Source organism: Bradysia coprophila, unplaced genomic scaffold (assembly GCF_014529535.1).
Source record: "Bradysia coprophila strain Holo2 unplaced genomic scaffold, BU_Bcop_v1 contig_138, whole genome shotgun sequence".
Classification (NCBI taxonomy): domain Eukaryota; kingdom Metazoa; phylum Arthropoda; class Insecta; order Diptera; family Sciaridae; genus Bradysia; species Bradysia coprophila.
In genome coordinates, this window is record NW_023503409.1 from 5,632,263 (window position 1) to 5,649,267 (window position 17,005).

Below are 17,005 nucleotides of genomic sequence, written 5' to 3' on the forward strand. Positions count from 1 at the left end.
ACGCACGGACAGAAATTTTACGTTTTTTTAACCATTGCCATGAACTTTTAAGAGTGACTATAAAATCGTCGGATGCAGCAGGATTATGTTAAAAAATTAACAATGTGTTTGCAAAGGTTTTGAGAAATGACGAATAACTTTTTCCTGAGTTGCGTAAAGATCTTTTTATAAATACCGAGTGCCATAATTACAAGCGTTCAGCAATGTTCCGGTTACAGTGAAATTGCCTTATCCTAAATAAAAAGAAGTTAAGATAATAAACTTCCTCTTCCTTCTGGCGCCCATCTAATTTTATTTCGTAAATACAATAATCAAACGTTTTCCAATTTACTTCTAAGACGACAGTTGAAATTCCTATGAAACAAAAAAATTTATTACTAACTGATATTGGATGAGCTGGAGCTGTAACTGTAGCTAGAACTGGAGCCTGAACTGGAGCCAGAACTAGAGCCAGAACTGGAGCCAGAACTGGAGCCAGAACTGGAGGTGGAGGTGGAGCCGCTAAAGCTGGAATGGCCTACAGTCATCAAACCGCCTTTACACTCATACTCTTTGTCAAAATAATCTTCAATTTGAAGGCTTTCTAGAATCCATTCAAATTTACTAAGTTCATTTTCATCCAAGTCCGAAGTTGTCACCTTATTTTTACGTCCAACGCGTAAATATTCTTCACTTGCGGAACTTTTAATACGAAAATTGTAAGTATCCACAGTTTCAATAATCCATGATGTGTGAGAATTCATTGAATAGGCATTTGATGAACCCGTTACATACCACTCCTCGTGAACATCACACAATTTCGTTCCAATTGTCCTGCGATCTTTGTCATAGATTTCTACACTTTTTTCATGATGTCGACTTGAAAAATCGACTGTCCAAATTGAATTTCGGTTTGAACTCATGAAAATTCGAGGAGGTGTCGGCGTTGAATAATAATTGGTTGGTTTTTCTGTCATATCCAAATATTGCTGATCATACGCGTTTTTAATGTAAAATTGTGACTGTGACAATAGTTTCCTTAAAATGCCATTCTTTGGAAGTGTTTTCAATTTCGCAAACAACTGGCGGCGTAGGTAACACGTTCTATTGCTTGGTGAGGCGTCGTAAATGAAAGCCGACAATTCGTTTTTTATTTGCGGTATAGCCAGCGAGGTATAGTTCATTCGATTGTTCGTCTCTAATTCCATAACAAACTGAAGAAGTAGTTCCATCGAATATCTTTCCGACAGCTCATTCCACAGTTGCGCTATTTTATTTGGATAGGTTAAACAAATCCGTTTGATCAAATAGTCAAAATGAACCATTGGTGGACCACAATCAAAAAACGAGGGTTTTGGCTTAAAAGATTGAATGAGATCATCTATTGACGATTCTGTGTTATGCAACAAAGTTTGGAAGTCTGCGTCTGTGATGATTGATTCGTCTTGACTAATGTAGTGTTGTAGATTTAGAAACAGTGATATTTTCTGACTGGTTGTTGTATTAAATGTAATTTCATTAAACAACGTTTGATATCCTACCAGTTTCCAACTTGCATTAGGCGATTGATTCACAAACTTTAACAACTTCAAGAAACCACTATCAAAGCAACTGTTTAATTCAGCAATACCGGCAGTACCATAATATAATATGGATGCTTTCCTGAAATACTTCTCTACACTTCGTTTGATGATTTTTTCCATTAATGGCTCACCGGCCGGATTCAAATTCTTCAGAAAGTCCCATAGAAATTCTAAGTTTCCTTCTTCAATTTCAGTCAGTGCTACCCTGATGGAAGCCTCTTCCAATAGTACGAGTTGAAGCTGAGTGAGACTTGTCGTATTGTTGTTTTTGTAACATTTCTCGTTTCCTCCACTTATGCTTGTCGACGTAGTGCCTTCTAATTCATTTATATTTAAGGGACTATCAGTGGAATTCAGTTGTTGAAATTGATTGGTTGTATGCGTTTCCTGAGTTGTTATTAACTGGATCGTTATGGTGATTATAATAAGTCCGTGTAGAAAACTCATTTTCTGCTAGACTTTTTGCACCACACTACACGGAGTTCAAACACTGACTGTTGTCCGAAAACTAGCAATTATGTCGTTCAGAGATTATTTTGAGTTATCATCAACACTTGACCTGACCTTTCTCTAATTTTTTTGCTCACAAAAGCACAGATTTGTTTTATTAAACTGTTCGGGAATCACTGTTTTGAGACCATTGTGTTTATTATTATCTTAGAAGTTGTGGTCAAGCCACACACATTTGAAACGTTTTCGTTGCTAGTGAAGTAATGAGTCCCTCACGGTGTATGCCATACTTGGCAAAATGAAAAGTTTCAAACAAACAAGATAAATTACAAGTCATTTTGCATAAAAAATTCGTAAAATATTTTTGTCCGTGTGTAGAATTGTATTTTATAACTTCTTTTTTGTTTTTTTAAGAGACCTAAGAACGTAACAGATTCAATTTCTCATTTATAACTTCAGTTATTGCTTGCTGTATTTGTACTTCGATTTCTGTTCTAATTTAACCTTATAGAAACGTTGAGCGTAAGAAAGATACACTAAGCAGGTATTATCGCTTATTATTATAACGCTACAACGACTAGCCGTTTCTAAAAGGTTAACAATGTAATGTAAATATTAGATAATTTCAAAAATTATTGTGAAAACAGTTTCGTTGAATAAAAAAGAAAAAATCGCATGAATCTAAAAACTAAACAATGCCACTAGGTTAAAGAGAATTAACTAAGTTTGTTTTTAATAATTAAACTATTCTTCGCTTGCCATAGTTTTACTGCAGCCTAAAAATTTATTTAAAATAACTTTGCGGCAACCAAGTGTATAACTCTTCATATATAAATAGAGCGTTGAATTTATTTTCGAATTATATTTAGGTAGGAACAGAACAAATTTTTAACATCTCTTAAATGTTGATTAAGATTCAAATGTTTCCAATTTTTAAGCGTATTTTTAATGAAGTAAATCTTGTTGTAACCGACTCAAATGAAAATTGATTAAAGTTAATTGGAACTGCCAAAAATACAGTCTTCAGTTGTTTTATTATCCTACACATGCTTCAATCAATGCATATCCTACAAAAACCTCAAAAGAGTAGTAGGTGACACAATCGAAATACAATGAGTTTGTGCCTTCCATAAAAATCATCAAATTGATAGACAATTATCCTATCTTAAGTCTCATTGCCTTAAATTCTTGAGAATCCAGAGAAGATAAGTTTTTGCAAGTTAATTAACATAATTAAAATCATTGTTTTGTGACTTCACCTTTACACCTTTTACCAGTGCAGGACTTTCCTCATGGCTAACATAGACTAAGCCCACTTCGACTGAGAAAAAGCGGCGTTGGACTTATAAATGTTTAAAAAAAAGTTTTTGTTGGAGCCTATAATCATACTCTGGCCGTGACTTTCGCCTTCATCCCTAAACGATCACCCATCTTATTATCCACGGTTTGTTTGAAACGAGGTTAAATAGGGACCGCCGACCACCAATAATTTTTTTTCATATTTATAATGACTGATGGACAAATTTTATAATTTCGTTTTTGATTGCTCCAGATTTGCGAGTAGAGAGACTTCGATTGAAAAACTGAATCATCAACGGTACTTGATGCGGATCAAAAATTGCATGTTTGTTATAGTTGTAGAGCTTAGTCTTCAGGCTACAATATTAGCAAAAAAATCGGTTTAAAATAAAGCTGCCAGAAAGGTCCAGAAGTGTCCAAATTTCACCGGAAAAAGGGTAGCGGAAAAAGTAACTTCTCTGAAAATGTACCATAAAAGACCACTTTCAAAAAAATTTTGTCGCTATTCGAAAGAGCTTATTAGCTGCGTCTAGAATCAATCTTAACTGTCTGGCTCGGTCACTTTGTCAAGGATATATTACGCGGTATATCTTAGAATTGTTCCCTTTACCAATCCCAATTTAAATATCTGCTCAGGCTGTACCTGATTGCTTGCGGTAGTCGCATCCACTGGTTCTCAGAAATGGCCCAGGGTATTGTGTTAATTTTTTCCTGTGTTCTTGTTCATCACTCATAATAAATATGGAAAAAAATTATTGGTGGTCGGTCCCTATTTAATATCGTTTCAAATCAACCGTGTAATTCTTACCGATTTTCTTTGTCCTTCTTCGTTAAAATTGATGTTTTCTTGTCTTCTCTTTTAGTTCTGTTTGATTTTCGTTTCTTTTTTAATTAATTTTACTTTTCCTATCAAGCTATGTACTGCCTTTGCCTTAGGTGTGAAGTAGTTATTTACGGATGTGTCTTGGACGATTGAGCTGTAGACCGAAGAATCTGAGTTGCACTGGTCCACATATAAATGACTTCAACGGCTGCATATTAGATAACGCCACCCCTACAATTAGTATGTTTTCCAGAAAATATAGTGTTGTGCCATTGGTCGATTACATTGCTAATCACGTCGAATAAATGCTAGCCTAGTAATTACGAATATTTAATAATGTTTCGGAGACAGTGACTTAGATTCGCTTCAAATCCTATCTGTTTCATCTTAAATAAAAAGGAGTTAAGAGAATAAAACTGTTCTTCTTTCTAACAGTACAGTTAATTTTATTTCGTAAAAACAATAATCAAAAGTTTATCAATTCACATCTTAGACGATAGTTGAAATTCATACATGAAATAAAAATGCTTTTCATTAACTGATATTGGACGTTTGGGCCGCAATTAAGTTTATGAGCAACACTAATGCCGAGAAAATTATGGATTCCAATGAATGTTAATAAATGTTGCGAGAATCTTCTTTGCACTCGTACTCTTTGTCGAAGAAATCTGTAATTTCAATGATTTCTAGAATCCATTCAAATTTACTAAGTTCATTTTCATCCAAGTTCGAAGTCGTAACCTTATTTCCACTTCCAACACGTAAGTATTTTCCACTTGCGGAACTTTTAAATCGGAATTTATCAGCCTCAACAATTTCAATAATCCATGTTACGTCAGATCCATCAGATCCCGTTAGATACCACTCCTCATGGATATCACATCTTTTCATTCCAATTTTCTTGCGATCTTTGTCATAGATCTCTACCTTCTCTGGATACTGTGAAATGTGGACTGTCCAAATTGAATTCCGGCTTGAACTCATGAAAATTCGTCTTTCTGCTATATCCAAATATTGCTGATCGTTCACATTTTTAATGTAAAATTCTTTCTGACCCAACAGTTTCCTTAAAGTGCCATTCTTTGGAAGAGTTTTTAATTTCGCATGTAATTGACGGTGTAGGTAGCACGTCGTATTGTATGGTAACCTATTGTTGTACATATAATAATCTAATTCATTTAATTCACCATTTATTGCCGATATAGCCACTGAAGTATAATTCATTCGATTGTTATTCTCTAATACCGTTACAAACTGAAGAAGTCTTTCCAAGGAATATTCATACAATATGATGTTTTGCCACAGTTGCGCTATTTTATTTGGGTACGTTGAACAGATCCGTTGAATCAAATACTCAAAATGAATTATTGGTCTACAACTATAACTTGTATACTTGAAATTGAGCTTTTGTGAAGATTGAATCAGATCATCTATAATCCGTTCTGTGTTATTCAGCAACGCTTTAAAGCCTGCGTCCGTATTGATTAATTCGTCTTGACTAATGTAATGTTGTAGACTTAAAAACAGTGATGTTTTCTGACTGGTTGTTGAATTTAATGTAATTTCATTAAACAATGTTTGATATCCTGTCAGTTTCCAACTGGCATTGGATGATTGATTCACGAACTTTAACAGTTTCAAGAAACCACTTTCGAAGCAACTGCTTAATTCATCAGGACCATAATATCGGGATGCTTCAATGAAATTTTTCTCTACACTTTGCTTGATGATTTTTTCCATTATTTGTCCTTCGCGTGTATTTAAATTCTTCAAAAAGTCCCTTAGATAATCCAAGTTGTCTTCTTCAATTTCAGTTAGTGCTACTTTGATTGAAGCCTCTTCCAATAGTACGAGTTGAAGCTGAGTAAGACATGTCGTATTGTTGTCGTTGTCAATGCTTATCGACGTTGTAGCGCCTTCTATTTCACTTAAATCCTCTGCTGTTGCTAACTGGAGCGTTATGGCGATTAAAATTAGTCCATGTAACAGAAAACTCATTTTAGAGTTAGACCTATAGTTCCACACTGCACAGATTTCAGAAACTGACTGTTGTCCGAAAATGTGCAATGCAATTATGTAGTCTAAAGATTATTTTTATCATCAACTCTTGACCTGCACTTTTTCTAATTTTTTGCTCGCAAAGCACAGATTTATTTAACAAAAATATTATGTAACTCAATGAGGTACACGAAAACCACCATACTACTGTTCCTCTGGACAGTCCCTAACTAACGGCTCGGGATTGCTTCAGTTAACAAAGATCTACTTTACGTCATTTTTGTGAGTTAGCTTATGAAACAGTTAAACTATGACACTGTGTGGAATGAAGATTGTTGGTCTTAGAATAAAATTGTTGTTTGAATTTAAAAGTTAATTTCAGTATAAAATCATTAATTGAAAACTTTCAGTTTTTTCATTATGTGTCTGTATTTCGATCGAGATTTCGATTTCGAATTTAACCATCTATAATGTATGACATGGCAGTGTATAAATGGGATAATACTCTTATTACAACCATTTCCGTGTAGCTTCTACTTTGATGGTATGTAAGGAGGATATGGTCATATTCCAGAATTTCCAAATAAACATTGTGTTGCTAAACTTTACGCCGACACCACCGTGAGCATTAACATAAGCTTTTATGCTGTCCTATTTTTATGATCCGGTAATACCCTCCTAAAATGTGCGTTCACTGCATATCAGCACATTAACCATAGAACTTATTAGTATCGCTGTTGTCGATAAGAGGTTTCTAAAAGGTTAAGACTACAATGTAAGAATTAGATAATTTCAAAAATTGTTTTGAAAACTTTTTCGTTAAATAAAAACGAAAAGAATCTCATGAATCTAAAAACGAAACAAGGTTGAAAAGATGTAACTGAGGTGTTTACAGCAATAACACTTTGTTCCGATGCATTTCAAGCATAAGTGGTACTCTAAATAGAGTACTGAAACTGGACAAATTCAAATAAATAGTTTGTCTCACAAAACTTCCTTCGATCGGGATACAACTCGCACACAACGTACACAACTTTTCATGCAAAAAGGCCAAGTCATCGGACAACCTTCATTGGCCCCAAAGCATGAAAATAAATAGAGTTGCGCTCTGTTGGAGTGTCGAAATTAATAAAGGTACACGAACAGAATAAAGTCAAATGATTCAAATGAAAATTGATTAAAGATAATTGCAACTGTCAGAAATACATACAGTCTTCAGTTATTTTATAACGTGAGTCTCATCCATAGAGGTCTTATCCAACCATACTACTTCACTTATTGCACATAATCAAAGTCGAGTTTTGCTAAGTATTTTTTGTTAGGAAAACCAGTTATCAAGACCAACAACTGTTGCTGTTACTATTATAACATAATGAGGAGATAATTGCAGAGATCATTCACAAATCGTCCGAGTCAAATGTAAATCGAATAGGGAATTGGTGTAAATAAGACGTGTTCATACAGAAATACAAAACTGGAACTTATTGGAAGCTTTCGCGTAGCATTCATTAAGTTACTTTTTCATCATCCTGCAGATGAGGACGTTCATTTGCAAACTGTCACTTGAACATTTTTCAATATTTCATTCGTTAGATACAATTTTCTCAGCCAAACTGAAGTTATTAACTCTTAGCCATCCGTTTTTTTAATGAAATAAATATCGAAAGCAGTAAAATTGCACAGCAATTTGTCTCATTGTGCCACTGAACGACACCTATCTTCGCAGATTTTTCCATAATTAAAAATTGGACTTGTGCGATAATTTACAATCGTAAGATGACTTCTACGATGTTTGTTTTTATTATCGTTTGACTTTACTATTTGTTGGACTTATTTCTGCTCTCGTTACTGAAACTTCTTTACATGGATTTGTATAAATAAAGTTAGATTTACGCATGAACAACCTTGAAAGTTTCAAAAAGATTAGGTCTCGTTTTTATTCGTTTAACACATTTCTTAATCTCTTTCACAGACCCGCACGAACTTATTTAAGTTCGAAAGCTTATCGATAGACTGCTTTACATAACACGCGTCCACAATGTTACCCGTTTTGAAACTGCAAACGTACTGCGGTATATTGAGTAAATCTATTACTTCGGTTGTTCAAAGTATCGTCTAGGATTTGATACAAACACTTTTGAGTCATTTGTTTCAACATTCATTTTACTACATAAAACCACATTGACCATAGGTCATCACAACTTTTGTTCTTGCAGTCCCTAACAGATGATTAGCCGATTTTGAAATGATTAGACTTACGAATGTTGATTCAAATTAACAATTACCATCCGAGCGTAACGCCGTTGCTGTTGTTCATAAAATTATCACCATCAAAAGTCTCTAATGAAAGATAGTTGCCAGCACACTTTCAACCGATAATGTCGTATCTAAACGAACGGTCGGTAATTCTCGAAAATTGGATGTTTATAGCTCCAGTAGTACTGCTGATTGCGACTTACATCTATGTGAAAGAAAATCGAAAAGGCAGCGAACAGAAAAACGCTACCCCATCCAACGACAATGTAAGTTCTCTGGCCGAATCCGAATACATTGGCGAGTATCAAGAGGAGAATGCCGTTAATTATGAAGAGTATGCGCCGTTCCTGAAAGAAGACGAGCACATACCATTTCCTGGGGCAAAGGTTACATTAGACGGTGGTGCGGCTAGATTTTATGAAATTGCTAATGATCGTCGTAGTGTCCGCAAGTACAGTACGAGAAAAGTTGATATTTCTGTCATCGAAAAGTGTATCCATGCAGCAGGTTAGATAATTGAAATGGTTATCAACACCTGAAGCGTGTATAAACAACAGTTGTTTAGGTACCGGTCCGAGTGGTGCGCATACAGAACCATGGACGTTTTGCGTAGTCCAGGATCAGACATTGAAACAGCAAATTCGCAACATTATTGAAGAAGAAGAATTGGAAAATTATACGAAACGGATGTCACGAAAATGGACAACCGATTTGAGGCCACTGAAGACGAATCATGTCAAAGAATATCTAACCGATGCACCGTATCTAATCTTAGTGTTCAAGAAAGTGTACGGTACGTTCAAAACTAACAATTTCGTAATGCCAGCCAAATTACAATGACTTTTCTATTACGTAGGCGTTCGAACGGATGGTCAAAAGCAGCAACACTACTACAATGAAATTTCCATCTCGATTGCTACTGGTATCCTTCTATCTGCCTTACAGTGTGCTGGCTTAAATTCACTAATTTCGACCCCGCTGAACAGTGGGCCAGCACTTCGTCAACTACTTAACCGACCATCGAACGAGAAGTTATTGGTTCTATTACCAGTTGGATACGCAGCTGATGACTGTAAAGTGCCGAATTTGAAACGTAAACCACTTGAGGAGATTTTAGTAAAATATTAACCTTCTCGTGAACGGATAGTAGTCAATCTGTTGTCAACGACGATGACAAAAAAGTGATGAAAACAGTAAATGTTTAAACAAATGAAGTAAAAGATTTTCCATCAAACAATTGACAATGCTTAAAAGAAAGGTAGAGACAAGTTTAATCGCGTCCACTTACCATCCCCAACGTTTCAATAAAGCGCAGTGACAAATTCTCAGATTAAAATTTCTTTTTATTTCCAAATTTCTTCTTATTTCCACCAAATGTCCGATTGGTTTGCTTTTTGGATGAATAATTGTTTGACTTGAATCGTTTCTGCTCCCAGTTGAGCTGTTTCTCCGACGATTTATCTTTATTGAAGATATCTCCTAGCGTACCATGCGTTTTCGATTTGCCCGTGTCCTCCAACATTTCAGCAAAATCTTCGGCAGCAGCGAAAAGTGAGTTCATATCTGCAGAAACAAAGAGATAAGTTAGAGAAGTGTGTAAATGTAACAGTCCAAACCACTATTTCACTTACTGTCGGTATTTTTCAATGTTTTCTGGAAGTCCTTGCCACTCATTCCTTTCAGCTTTTTGGACTTGGGTTCATCTTCCGGATCTGATTCTTCGAAAATGTTTTCATCATCGTCTTCGTCACCATCGAAAACGGATGCATCGTCGTCGCTATCGTCAGCCAATGATATTGAACCATCGTCATCGGAATCGTTCTCTTCATCAATAGTGCCATCATTCTCGATATCGCTTGCTCCGTCACTATTTTAAATATTTTAAATGAAAAGAAAAATTATTCCAGGTCAGTCGGTTGGTTGCAGGACGTTGTAAGTTCCACAACTTACCCCGCATCATCGACATCCTCATCATCCCAGTCACCATCATTTTCCTCCTCTTTATCCTCGTCAACTTTTTGCTTCTTTTTCTTGTCTTTCTTATTCTCTGCGTCGTCTTTTAATTCGTTACCCAAATCATTCATGAAATCCAAGTCATCATCTTTTCCACCGAGTCCATCTAAATACCTGTAATGAAAGTCAAAAGTGACAATTCCTCCTCCCGCATCAAAAAACAACAATGCAAACTTACGCATCAAACTCGTCGTCGTTCACCGAATCCACATCATCATCTTCAGCGTCAGTTGCGAATGCAGCCCGTTTTTCTCGTTTCTGTTGTAAATATTCCAGAATGAACTTCTCATCTTCGCTGCAATTTGATGTCGTCAGTTCTTTCACTGGTAAGCCACGACCGCCGCTGGCTGTGTAATTTTTATTATGCACAAGATGAACCATTGATTGCGATTTAACGTCTTCAGACGGTTTCTTCGGATTACGAAATGCGAACCGGTCGAGGAATTGAGTGAGACAAAAGTCTCGGAGTGGATCGCCGTAGAAACTAATTGGCTTTTCTGAAATAAGAGTGTGGCTGTCAACAGTGAACTCGTGGCCAGTTCAGAAATTCGACTTACCATCGATAAGATTCTTAGCAAAGACTTTCAACGATGGATGGAAGTAGTCGGCAAGTTTCAGTAGCTCCGTTTTCAGAACAAATTCAGCTCCGGCGAATGCAGGGGTTCGTTGATAAGGATTGTATTTGCTTGGAACAATTTGAGTGACTTTTTCAGCAATTTCATTTTTCGCCAGATTCTTTGCGTGGTGCCATGACGACTCACTTTTTTCCTGATCCATTTTCTCTGCATCTGCCTCAGTGTTTTCATCTGATTCATCTGCGTCAGCATCCTTATAATGCTCTTCATCATCGGATTCCTCGTTCGCCTTTGGCCACGTCGTTTCTCCACCGGTCTCTTTGGTTGCTTCAACAGTCTTCGATAATTCTGGTCTTGACTTCAGCAACTTATCAACGACAATTAGGCATCCGCAAGAAATTTGCGTAGGGAAATACATTGCCACTTGTAACAAACGTTTGATAAAGGCCTGCGCTCTCGGCACATTAGCATCCATATATGTTGACCGATGGAAAATATGCAGGAACTGTGCAGCTGCTTTGGGACCAACGTTAACCAAATTTATGTCCAGCATTTTCTTGTACAGCGCATTGTAATAACGATCGTACTTTCCGGACTTGACAGCCATGATTTGCAGAAGTAACGCGAACGTCTGAAGGGCTATATGAATGTCGGCCAAATGAATCAATCGGTACATGGTATCTTGGATGTCTTTCGTTAAAATGGAACCATCGGAACCTTCCGTAGTCGCGTCAACTATGGCACGTTTCAGACAACGCAAAATTGCGTGCATTGTTCTACTGTTAACAGCTCCTTTCTGCACCATAACTTTGAAAAATGAAAAACAAATATCCACCAGCTTCGTACACAGTTGGACGTTCCCTCTGGGAGCGATTTGGGCGAGGAAGCACAATGCAAAATGTTGAGCGTGTTCGGTGATGTTGTTGCGGAACAACAATTTTTCCGTTTCCTTTGCTATTACTTCACACATGGCAGGATGTTTATACGCAACTTCTGTCAGATGATGGAGTGCTTTTGAAGCTACTACGTTTGATGGATCACCCAGTTTGTTCACCAGCATCGAGAGCAACATTTGCTCTTTTTCTGGAGAATAACAAAGCAATTTCGCCGTACAAACAATAGCATGGTTTTTGCTGTTGTCCTGGTTGCCTTGTATAGCCGCCTGCATGTTCCTCAGGAATTCTGAAAGAAAATAATTTTGCTATTTCCACACAGTTCGTTTCACTTGCAGACTGTTCAACGTACCATAATATTGTTCTTTCAGTTCGCCTTCGAAATGCCAGGCTGCCAATATGCGATCCTTAACACCTTTCTCAATATTGCTGTTCTTCTTTAGCTCTTTCCAATCGGCACCCCGTAGTGGTATTGACAAAAGTTTGCGATCGGGACTGAGTAGGGCGCTAATGAACAATTCCGTAATAATTCCAGTCGCTTCGGAACTCGTTTTGTTCGAAATTTTCGTCAGACCAATTAATTTCTCCAGCGACGACAAATTTGCCAATGGATTGGTCTGTACTAGCAATGCACCAGCATTGGCTCGATCTTTCGACGTTCCCTTGTGCAAGGCAATTTCCAACCATTTAGAGTCGGTAGGGTTTTCTATCAAAGAAAGTTTGATTAACGTCCGATGGTCATTGTTGACAAAACCAAATATTTACTGCTCTGTGCTTTTGCCAGCTCGTTCTCAAAACATGTTTTACACGTGCTCGCCAGCTCATTCACCTCTTGCTCCTTCATTTCAAGTAGTTCCTCATTGGTGTTGTACGCAGCATACTGAGAAGATAAATCAATTACGAATGTTGTTTATCGTACATCATCACCAGTACTTACTTCTTCGTACCATCGGCTGGTAACATCATCGGTTTGGTTTGCTGAGAATGAAGAATGTTGCCTCTTCGTGCCTTTTTTTTTGATGGACTTCTGTTGGTTTCCATCGTCATCAAAAATGATTTTTGAATTCGTCGGCGTGACGTTGTTGGAGCTAATTTTCACTTTGCTATTGCCAAACACTTTATGGTTAGTGTTCGACGATTTTTGCGAATTATTTCGCTTTTGCTTCACGATATTTTGATTCATTTTCGCTTACAAAATGTATAAACAAAACACCATGTGTCTAAATGTTGAGGTTATACAGACGGCTGTCAATGTCAAAATATTAGTGCGTTTGAAGATACAGCAATGACAGGTAGAAGGGTTGTCCATGTCCTATTTACCTTGGTTTTAATTCTCATACAGAATGCTGTTCTGAGACTCAATGAAAGTAGATAAGTAGATCCATTTACTTTCATTGCTGAGACTGAAGCTCAAATATAATATATTTCTGTACATTTCGTCATGAAATTAGTAATGTCAGCGATCTATCTTTTTGTGACATTTTACCAGAGTGAAGCATTTTCACCAGAAAATAGAGCAGAAAAAATGAAGTACTAAGAAAAGTTGAAGCGCCTATACCGATAACTATACAGGCCAACCGAGGTTATCCCTCCAAGAATGTAGGAAAATGTTGTTCTGAAAGAAAAGGTTATATTACTATTTGGTTTTTGCAATGAAAGTAGATAAGTAGGTATGGCCAGTCCATACAAGTCGGAGCACATACGGATTTGCATGGCGCCACCTCAAACGAACTCATTTTTAGTGGAAATTTGCACTAGAAATGAGTTCGTTTGACGTGGCGCCATGTAAATCCGTATGTGCTCCGGCTAGAACAAATTTGAACGTTTGGCCATACCTATCTATTTACTTTCATTGGGTTTTTGTTCACGTAATTTGCTACTTTTCCAGATTGTCTAATGAAACGGAAGCTTTGTTGGTTTTGTCGATTCAAAATCAAAAAGTACTCTCACTTTAACCAAATTCTAGGAATTCAATTCTTGTTCTCTTGTTCTAAAAATAGGTCTAAGCAGGTCTTTTCAATGTGAAAAATCAGAAGTTTGCAAATTGTCTCAGTTGCGTGTGTACGTCCTAAATCTTAGTTAAATCGGAAATATTAAATTTTTGTTTTCAATTTCTTTTCGAAATGGATCAAGGATATAATAAATACCAATTCTTTATGTTAAGAGCCATCGTAACTGCTTGAAAAAGGAAGCTTGACGGACTTTTACGTTTGACTGGTATCATACCCGACCCGAAGGGTGAAATTTATGAATTAACATATGCACGTATTACGACCTAGATTTGGTGAGAGCAATACACTTCATTTCGAACAGATTCTCTTCAACTTTATTGCAACGCAAAAAGGTTGGATATTACTTTATCTTCGCAGGTTGGAAGATTAAACGTTATTTAAAAATTTAATTACAATTGCTAAATGTTTCTCATATGCAGAATGAGCACCAGCTGAATATCACCAGCTGGTGTACAAACAAAAACACTTTGTATTGTATACAATTCAAAGACAACCTACACACAGTGCATTTCTACGTTAACGTCATCTACGCGCACATAACACGTATGAATGAAGTAAACACATTGTTAAGAATGTGTTTTGATTGTTTATCATACAATAAGTGTGTGTTAGCAGATCCAGCTGGTGATATTCAATTCTCCAACAAATTCACCAATTGTTAAATACCACACGCACGCCTATAATTTCCCAAATTTTCATCGACATCACCGATTCGAAAAATAAAAATTTTCCATCACCTTTTCGACTTTGACTTCGAGTGAATGAAAATCTTAAAAACTTCTATGTAAATAATTACTGTCGAAGAAAAATAGATTACAATTTTTTCAACGAATACAATCCAAACGATGTTATTTAATCCACATGCGATTTACAAGTTATAAACAAGTTAAATACGTAAATATCGTAACGTTGGTAATGCATGTGGGATAAATAACATTGATTGGATTGTAGTGCCAGTTTCTTCTTTTTTCGACTGTAATAAGAAATCTTATTTCTATTTTTCGAATTTCGCAAGATTGATAATGAATCAGGCAAAAAGACTCATATACTACAATGTCATGACTTGAACTCAGTCTAAATTTACTCAGATCATAAAATGTTATAGAGATTTTTCCATTTTTTTTAAAATTCCTCTCTTTCTTGAAGTAAGTACAGCTATCAAAAATTAGTTAATATCACATTTTTGTTTTATGTGGGATCTGATATTTCTAGTCCCACAGACTCTGACAGCTGTTATATTGAATGAAATATTTGAATTTTTTCCCAGTCGAAACAAACGACGAAACAAACCAAAAAACCATTCAATATCAAGACTGTCAAATCTGTGGATCTAGAAATTATCAATGAAAGTAAATAGATAGGTATGGCCAAACGTTCAAATTTGTTCTAGCCGGAGCACATACGGATTTACATGGCGCCACGTCAAACGAACTCATTTCTAGTGCAAATTTCCACTAAAAATGAGTTCGTTTGAGGTGGCGCCATGCAAATCCGTATGTGCTCCGACTTGTATGGACTGGCCATACCTACTTATCTACTTTCATTGGAAATTATGTAGAATCTGTTGAAAACGAAAATGTGATATAAAGTCAATTTTTTTAAGTGTACTACTTTTACAAGATTTGATAATAACTTCTGAATCAGTTGTCAATAAAAATGCCAACACCTAAGTACATTTCGTCATGAAATTACTAATGTCAGCGCTCTATTTTTTTGTGAATTAACTTCACTCCTATGTCATTTGCATGTCTTGGGGCCAAAATCGAGGCCACTTTTTTAAATTTTTCTCACGATTTTTTCCCTCTCACTTCGTTCGGGCTACAACTCGCGAAAATAGCTTAAATACATCGTCCAAACCAAGTTCACAAATAACTATTCCTTGGAAATTTTACCATAGTAAATTTATATCACCTGAAAGTAGAGCGCAAAGAAAGAAGTTCTGAAAAAAATTGTGGCCTCTTCAATATTTCTCTTAAAGTAATCCAATGATCGACGAAATTCCATGACCTTCGATCATCCTTCTTTACTCATTTTTATCATTGTTAAATTTGAAATATTTAAATTGTGGCGCACTTATCACCGTAAATCTTCGAACTAATTCAACAGTTTTTCATTGACAAACGCCATCTGTCATCATCTCCGAAAAACATACGTTTGCTGTTACTGTCAATTTAATTCACAATTTTTTTTTAGTTCTCACCCGATACGAGAAGTACGTACATCATATGCATTTGCGTGTTTTAACGTTGTTTTTGTCTGTGCTGACTTATAAGTTTTTTTTTAAATGAAAATTGAAATGTTTTTTATTTTTAACTTTTGAATTAATAATGATGGATCTGAATTGAAAGAACGAAAAGCTTAAGTGCATGATATATATCTTCAATTGTAATGTTGCAATGCCAGTGATGTGATGTGAAAATAGTGTCTTTCGTCACAGCTGCTGTATTGATTTTTATTATTTTGGATCTCATTCGAAATCATACAGAGGAAAAAAACGTAGTGATGGTACGGTGAAAAAGAACTGTGCTCGCAGGTGGATGCTGTGACTGAGTGTTAATACGTAGAAGGGAAGGTCAATAATGAAAATATAATTTGCAGGTGAGCTTGACCATATTTTGTTCATTTTTTAATTTCAGTTAAATGAACTAGGACGAAATGAGCACAAAGTTAAATTTGTAGAAAATATATAAGCCGATATGGCGACTCGTTGTCTGTCTAAAGATAGTGTTATCATTTTACAGACATATACTATGCACATAGACACTTCATTAATGCATCCATGAATGTAAGCGAATGCACTTTTTTCTATAGTCGAGGGCAACCATAGAATATAGAAAAGAGATTGGTATACTGAAGTAATAACAACGATAACAACTCACGACAAATAAATATGCAGATGATTGAGGTCACAGTGAGACTAAAAAACAACCATTAATGTGGTCTTATATAGCAAAACTTATGTTGAAACGAATAAAGTAAAAGATTTTGTGTTGTAGAATATTGTACGATTCTCTGGACAAAGGGAAGAGCAGTTTAATGGGTTACATCGCGATACGTCTGGAGTTTATAAAAACTTTACATTTCATTTCTGACGTGTGAAAATGTGTTACAGAGAGTTTAAGAT

General features: G+C 36.0%; 4 protein-coding genes across 4 annotated transcripts in view; 2 read left to right on the plus strand and 2 right to left on the minus strand.

Moving 5' to 3' along the window:
• Positions 1-326: 326 nt before the first annotated feature.
• On the minus strand, positions 327-2,041 carry LOC119073714. The gene is made up of 2 exons (XM_037179337.1): positions 1,123-2,041; positions 327-427 (listed from the first exon to the last, which is right to left on the minus strand). Exons 1-2 carry the CDS (start codon positions 2,007-2,009, stop codon positions 415-417), a joined length of 900 nt encoding a protein of 299 aa, XP_037035232.1. The 5' UTR covers positions 2,010-2,041; the 3' UTR covers positions 327-414.
• A 6,354-nt stretch (positions 2,042-8,395) lies between these two features.
• Positions 8,396-9,678, plus strand: LOC119073715 (iodotyrosine deiodinase 1-like). The gene is made up of 3 exons (XM_037179338.1): positions 8,396-8,895; positions 8,954-9,181; positions 9,245-9,678. The coding sequence occupies exons 1-3, from the start codon at positions 8,511-8,513 to the stop codon at positions 9,514-9,516; spliced, it is 885 nt and encodes a 294-aa protein (XP_037035233.1). The 5' UTR covers positions 8,396-8,510; the 3' UTR covers positions 9,517-9,678.
• Positions 9,679-9,710: 32 nt separating this feature from the next.
• On the minus strand, positions 9,711-13,168 carry LOC119073695 (CCAAT/enhancer-binding protein zeta). The gene is made up of 8 exons (XM_037179295.1): positions 12,807-13,168; positions 12,635-12,749; positions 12,222-12,575; positions 10,959-12,158; positions 10,580-10,898; positions 10,339-10,515; positions 10,020-10,255; positions 9,711-9,951 (listed from the first exon to the last, which is right to left on the minus strand). The coding sequence occupies exons 1-8, from the start codon at positions 13,050-13,052 to the stop codon at positions 9,719-9,721; spliced, it is 2,880 nt and encodes a 959-aa protein (XP_037035190.1). The 5' UTR covers positions 13,053-13,168; the 3' UTR covers positions 9,711-9,718.
• Positions 13,169-16,063: 2,895 nt separating this feature from the next.
• Positions 16,064-17,005, plus strand: part of LOC119073697 — a 28,654-nt gene continuing 27,712 nt past the window's right edge. The window contains exon 1 of the mRNA XM_037179297.1: positions 16,064-16,479. The gene's annotated coding sequence lies outside the window, so the exon portion shown is untranslated. The remainder of the gene's footprint in view (positions 16,480-17,005) is intronic.